The sequence below is a fragment of the Pteropus vampyrus genome, unplaced genomic scaffold (assembly GCF_000151845.1).
Source record: "Pteropus vampyrus isolate Shadow unplaced genomic scaffold, Pvam_2.0 Scaffold5, whole genome shotgun sequence".
NCBI lineage: Eukaryota > Metazoa > Chordata > Mammalia > Chiroptera > Pteropodidae > Pteropus > Pteropus vampyrus.
In genome coordinates, this window is record NW_011888786.1 from 2,680,487 (window position 1) to 2,687,502 (window position 7,016).

Consider the following 7,016-nt stretch of genomic DNA (forward strand, 5'->3'; position numbering starts at 1 on the left):
ACTGACCCTGCTTAGCTTCCGAGATCAGACGAGATCGGGCATGTTCAGGGTGGCATGGCTGTAGACTGGTTGTCTATTTTAAACCTGTGTTCACATTAGGTCTTCATCTTTCATCTTCCAGGCAGTTAACCTCTTCTGGATGGTTTCTATTTTAAAGGAACACCCACGCCCAGCAAATTTTTGAATATTTCTGGAAGGAAATATTCAAAGCCACTCTCAAGTTCAGTTGTCAGTCTTTCAAAGGTGTATCATGTGCCTCTTAAAATAGAACACCTAATGCAATGAGGTTTCACCGAAATGATTACAGGAAACTGTCACAGACACTATAAAGTCACCTTATACATATATAGAATGTTTAACAGTTTTGAAAAATGCCTTCATATTCTTTCTTCCGTGCATAACCACAAGTCTCCAGGGTGGGGAGGGCGGGATTATCACCGCTGTTTTACTAGCGAGAAGCAGGATAGTAACGTGGTTTAGAGCATGGGCCCCAGTGCTGCTCTTTGGGCCTCAATTTCTCTATCGTAAAACAAGGCTAATAATAACGCCTCATCGGTTATGTGGGACTGTGTAGAGCACTATGTGCCTGGCACGTACTCAGGGCCTTATCTGTGTCTGCCATTAAGAGTGATAAGGAAACTGTTTTAGGAGAAGTTTTCGGACTTGCTTGAGGTCCCCACACAGGTGCCAGGTAAAGCTGGGGTGGAATCTGTGCCCTAACCCTCAGATGAGAGCTGTCGCCTTCCCCTGCTCCAGCAGATCTCGGCCCCTCTCAGCCGGGCATCTGCATGGATGGGGTCTCCGGGGAAGCCCACCTTATTCCATGTTGGATGGTGCCAGACCCTTCAAATGACATCAGACAGAGGGGAGCGGCCCCTAATGGCCTGAAGACACTCAGCACATCGCAGATGCTTATGGGCTTCATGATTGTTTATCTGCTGACCCCCAGGACAGCTGACGCTCTCTGAGTCACATGACCCTCCAGATTTGGTACAGGATGACTGCTGCCCAGGAAACAGCACAGGGCCTCTCGTGAGCAGGGGATACTTCTCGGGCCTACGGGGGCCTCAGAAGGCCTCTTGTCTCCTTTCCCAGCAGCCCCAGGGATTGACCTTGGGACCTTTCACTGTGCTCCTTCCCCTGGCCATGGCCCTTTCTGGGGAAGTCATGTGCAACTTCAGTATTCAGACAGGTGACAAACAGAGGTCACTGAGTCTCTGTGAAATTCCTGGATTCCCTAGGCAGAAAACTCCCTCTCCCATACTGGCTGCACAAGGTCTTCCAGCCCTTATTGTACAGCATTAATCACACCAGACTATCACTTAAGTAAATATCAATTTCTCCTATTTGAGATAGAGCTCACCAAGGACCAGGACCAGGCCTCATCCTGCGTTCACCGTGCATCAGGCCCCTGAGCCTTGCGTAGTCACAGCACTCAGATACCTGTCGGGGCGAAATGCCTTGCATAATAATTATTACAAATGACTATCCTTGTTCTCCTGGAGTGGGTGCAAGTAGGGGAATCCATGAAAAATGTCAACCCGAATCTGTCCCCAGTTCACTGTGACCCAGACATTAGGGGTCTTCCAGCAAAAAAATGTCTCTTGAGAATTACCAAGACTGGAATGGCTTTCTGGAAAACAATGAATAAAACAGTGATGCTAAGAGAATCAAGGAGACCAGACATGAGAGACCAGGACAAAAGGTTCAGTAAAGGCCCAGCTGACTTCGACGGGGGCAGAGCCACGCCCAGGTGTGGCATGCTCTGAGACTGGAGTGAAAAGTCCCCTCTCAGCTGGCGTTATTATTTATTGTTTATATCTCTTCGACTCACTGAATTGCTTTGGCAGAACAGCTAAGGGCCAAAACCAAGACTCTGGAGCCCTGAACAAAGCCAACTGTCAGAGCCCCCAGCAAGAACATCCCTGGGGAAGCCGTCCTTTCGCATCCTGGTGGGGCATCCCGCTCTCCACCCCCAGACCAGCCGTGGGGCGTTCAAGCCCCGCTAAGCCTCCTCCTTGAAGGCTGACCTGCCCCTTGCAGCATCTTGCGTTGCTGCAGTGGGCTCACACATCATCTAGGTGGCCTGGGGAACTTCTCTAGGACTTTGTATCTTCAGGGCCTAAGCAAAGCTACGACTCGCTGGGCTGGCATGTAGTTGGCTTGCCAAAAATATCTGAACTCAATTACAGACGTTCTCTGATTGGCCGTGTTCAGAGAGTTTTGTTACTCTCTGCGTCGGCAAGGTTGCGAGGCAGCAGGCACTCACATGGGCTGCCGGTGGGAGTATATGTTGAAATGGCTGCAACAGAAGGCACCGTGGTATGTGCATCAAAGTTAAAAATGCACATATCATTGGACGCAGCAAGTTCTACAACTGAAAGTATTACCACCTATGGAGCATTTACACCTGCTACGTGCTGTTTCCGACACTGTGCGTATGTTAACTCATTTAGGCCTCACAAAACCCTCAAAGGTAGGCGATATGAGCTACATTTTACAGATAAGGAAGCTCTAGCAAGGAGACTTCAAATCATTCGTCCAAGATTTTCCAGCCCGGCATCAGAAGTGAGCTTAACTATTATACTACACTATATCCCTCCACAGCTCTGTATTATCTATTATCATTTAAGTATTATCTATAATAGCGAAAGTTAGGAACAACCTAAATATCCATCATAAGGGAAGGTTAAATATGTTACCTTTTTCTGTTCAAGGGAACGCTAGACAGTTGTTCTTTAAAAAAATTAAATAGAGTCGATGTGGAAGTGTACTGATGTGTTATAATCTCCAAGCTATAAAAATTTAACTTAGAACAAACGGCGTGCAGGAGAGTATGTGATCATTTGTGGGAAAATCCCTGCATATGCATGGGGTGGCTCTGAAAGGATATGCAAGAAGAAATAAAAACAAAACAAAATGATAACGCAGGAAACTAGAGGGAAGGGATATGCTTTTCACTTTATACCTTTTACATCTTTGGAATTCTGTGCCACGTAAGTGAATTACCTATTTTAAAAAAAAAACAAAACTTAATTCAAAAAAACCAACTATACGTGCAAAGCTCATAACGGTTACCTAATAGAAAACAGTGCCAGATGTTTAATTCTATTACTAAGTGTCCACATCATTTTAAAGTCATTTGCTTATGCATATTTCTTCCTCTAACATCTAGCTCAGAGGCTGGCGTATTCTAGGATTCCACAAATGACTGTGGAATGAATGAATAATGCACATAGTGAGCTGAATCAAACAAAATTGGTAGTCATTGAGCTTCCTCCCGCAACTGTATGGAGGAGGGGTCTGTACTTCTCTCTAGAGACCAAGCTCAAGAGGGACAAGCCAGGGAAGAAGCATGACACAGAATGTCCTTCAGAGCTCCCTGCGGACAGCCTGATATTGGACTTCTGGCCTCGAAAACTGTGAGACGATAACGTTTCTGTGGTTTAAGCCACCAAGCATGTGGTAATTCATTGTGACAAGCCTAGGAAGATTATACCGCCTACCAGGAGCAGGACAGAGAGACAGACAGGAGCTAGCTTCTGTCCTCAAGCAGTCTCTAAAAAGGCAGCGTCATGTGGGAGGGCTCGTGTGGGAGCGACCGATGTCACAGACAAGGAGGGAGGCAGCCAGCGGGCTTTCTTATCACTGTTAGAGCACGCTGAAGGCCTGGCTCTGGTCGAGTGCCCTTGTCTGCCAAGCAGGCTGCTCTCAAGAAGGGAGAGAGGATTCTTCTGACAAGTCTTGGTCTTTCTCAAACCACGCGGATCATTGCTCAGAACTCTATTTTCTTTGTGGTTTTAGCAAGTAGATTTGGTGGTGTTTTTGTTTTGTTTTGTTTTGTTTTGTTTTCAGGCATTTTGGCAGCTCTGAGGGGAAAATGCAAAAAGCCCATCAATGGCAGCATGTGTCACTGGGGATGCCGAAGCACGGAAAAAGGAAGAGAAATGTTCTTAATTAAGGCGGGAAGAGCTGAAGGTTACCTGGGTCTCTTCGATGCTGCCGTGCTGGCAGTGCGGGCCCTGTCCCTCACCTGGGCGGGGACACACCTTGCTCTGCTGGATACATTCTTCCAGCCTTAAAACCTAAAACGAAGAACAGAAACACTCGGCAGTGAAGCCAAGTCCTACCGTTTGGATGCGGTCATCACTCTGGGAAGCCGTTCTCCTGGGGCGATCAGTTCTGGGGACGGCGCCCCATCAGAGAAATTCCAAACATGCTCCTAGAGAGGCCATTTCTAATGAGCTGTTGCTTAGCCTTTCCAGAAGAAGATGAGCCCGGTGGGTTTAGAGCATCCCGCACCTCCCTCAAAATCACTTACAGACGTGTTGTCTAACTGGCGCCGTAGGGTGGTTTTCATCGGCTCTCATACCATTTCGCACTATTGATTTTTTTGAGAGAGTTAATTGGTAAAGAAAAGGAACAACATTTAAGAATTACACAGATAATATGAGAGAAGAGTGGCTGGACGGCGCTCTTAAATTGCAAAGCCCGTATCACAATTACTATTATTATCCAACTAATTGGAATGTCGATTAAACAGACTGGCTTTCCTGCTCGAGACTTGGAGAAGAACAAGACCAATGACTATGGAGGAAACTCAGGCACTGCTATCAGATCTTTGCAGAAAGCCTAACACTCCTCAGGCACCATGGGAGGGAAGGGGAAGGGACTGAGTAAAAGTGAGTTGGTAAGAGAGTAAAATATACTCTTCCAGGAGGTGTCATATCATGGAGGAAACAGCCACGTATTTATAATCACGGCAACATTCAGTAGACATCTGCACAAAATCACAGCGCCATTAATGGCACGTTTGGTCTGCTCCGGGCGTAGGCCTAAGCATTTTCTAGTCTTAACTCTTTTAATCCTCACATCTCAGCTATGAAGCCGGTATTACTGCAGAGAATGTACAACAGTAAACTCTACCCAGCGGAGTCCAGGGCGCCCTTAGGGGTACTGACGGGTGAACAGGAGTTCGTTAGTGACAGGCGAGAAAGGGCCTTCCAGACAGCAGAACCAGCAGGTGCGATGGTGGAGGGAGGTAGGATGTGCGTGAGGACCGAGAGAAGGTTCTGTGTGTGTATGGGGCGGGGAGAGCTGGGGGGGACCAGTGTGAAGGGCTAGATGAGACGGGCAGAGTCCTGGGGAATCGTAATGCTGAGTTAGATTGGGCCCAAATTAAGAAAAAAAAGAAAAATGGGAATTGTAGATTTTAGGGAAGAAGGAGTGAGACCTTAAGCAGAGTTGGGTTTTAGAGCACTAGTTCTGGAGTCAGCCGAATGAGCATGGAGACAGGGAGATACATCACGGAAAATGGCAAGGCCGCCCGGACGTCTAGTTGGCTTTACATAATGATATTTGGGGAAGAAATAGTTTAAAGTTTATGGAATTACTTATACCGCATCTTGCTAAGGCTTATGAAATATTTAAACGAGTCCCGTGAGATTGTTTATGTAACATCTATGAGCAGGTAAAAAAGGGGCAGAGGCGAGCCATTCGGGGGGTCTTGGCCGGGCACTGGTGTAGAGAGGGCAGAGCACCTAGAGGCTTAGGTGGTAGAACCCGCGGGACCTGACAGCTGATGAGACGCGATGGCGGGGTGCGGGGAGCGGGGGCTGCAGCAAGGATGGGAGAGCGGGAGAGGGCCACGTGCTCAAGGGTGACTCTTCCATTTCTAGCTTTGACAAGTGGGTGGAGAGCTCACCTACCATTCAGGTGGTAGAAATGGAGGATGAAGAACAGGCCTGAGGCACCTGGTCCATGGCCGACCTCTGGGTCATGCCTAACCATCTGTAAACACTGGTTCTGGATGACCCTCAGCCATCAAGGAGGCAGCTTACTATACCAGAGGTGGTCAGCCCAGCGGTGAACAGTGGGGTCTTTAGAGCCCCATTACCTGGGTTGAATCCCAGATCCGTTACTTTTTACCCATGTGACTTCAAGGAACATGATGTGTATACCCGTCACTCAGCCGAATGAACGACACGTCTCAAATACAGTTGCAGCTCCTGCAATTCTCCTGATCCATCATCCTTTCTCCCGTCTAGAAATAACCACTGGTTCGAACTTGGTTGCACCATCCTCAGGCATGTCTCTAGATTTATCTCCATTTTATGTATTCCTAAACTATCGCTACTGTTTTGCGCATGGCTTTCTATTGTTAAAATGCCCCCCGCCCCTGCCTCAGAAGGTTGGCTATGGCTGAGGGACCGATTTCATGGGCTCCTGTGGGGTGGCAGACGCAGGGCTCACCTGGGAGGTGTGAGGGAGGACGGGGGAAGCATCATTTTGTCTAATGGGGCTCAGAAACAGACTTTATTTCCAGCCCCTTCCACTAGTTCTTCTCCCCAGTAACAGAGTCGACAGCAATTTTTAAACTCTGTCCTTGGTCTCCGGGTGATCTAGGCAGGTGGCCCATGAAGCAAACTGTTGTCCGTCTGGTCCACACCCGTTGCCTACCCCTTTCTCCCTCGCTCGCCTCCACCATGGAGGCCTGACAGCTAAATCCTTGCCTCCCCAGGCTGGCCACCTGACACACATATCAGCAATGGGGGCAGGAGTCAGCTGGGCTTCTGTGAATGCCTTTTGATTCCTGACGAAGTGGGCAGGCCTGGTCATCACGGATCCTCCCTGTTTCCTGGTTTAAATTTGGATGTGACAACTGGAGTGACAACAGACATTTGGAATCTGAGCCGACTTCTCCATCAGATATAGCAGACATGCAGTGCTTAGGGCCCATGACACTTTTAGGGGCCATGAAAATGTTTTAATTTCTTACAAAATCATCAAAAAAAAAAAACAAACAAAACAAAACCAAAAACAAAAACCACAGCCTGCCTATATTCATCTTTATACCAATTCATTCATAAAGTATAATTTTTAAGATTTTTTTGGATAACAGAGCCCCTGATGGCAAAAGTGTCTAACACCCACAAAAGTGATACCGAAGCCAAGGTGAAGCAGAGATCGAGAGAGCTGCCGGCTTACCAGGCCCGCTACCACAGAGCCGCAGAATC

The 7,016-nt window shown here is 47.8% G+C and overlaps 1 protein-coding gene across 1 annotated transcript in view; it reads right to left on the bottom strand.

Annotated features, from left to right (window-relative positions):
• Positions 1-7,016, bottom strand: part of FAM184B (family with sequence similarity 184 member B) — a 72,564-nt gene that overhangs the window by 28,568 nt on the left and 36,980 nt on the right. Inside the window, exon 7 of the mRNA XM_023533944.1 lies at positions 3,984-4,085. Within this exon, the coding sequence (XP_023389712.1) occupies positions 3,984-4,085 (102 nt within the window). The remainder of the gene's footprint in view (positions 1-3,983; positions 4,086-7,016) is intronic.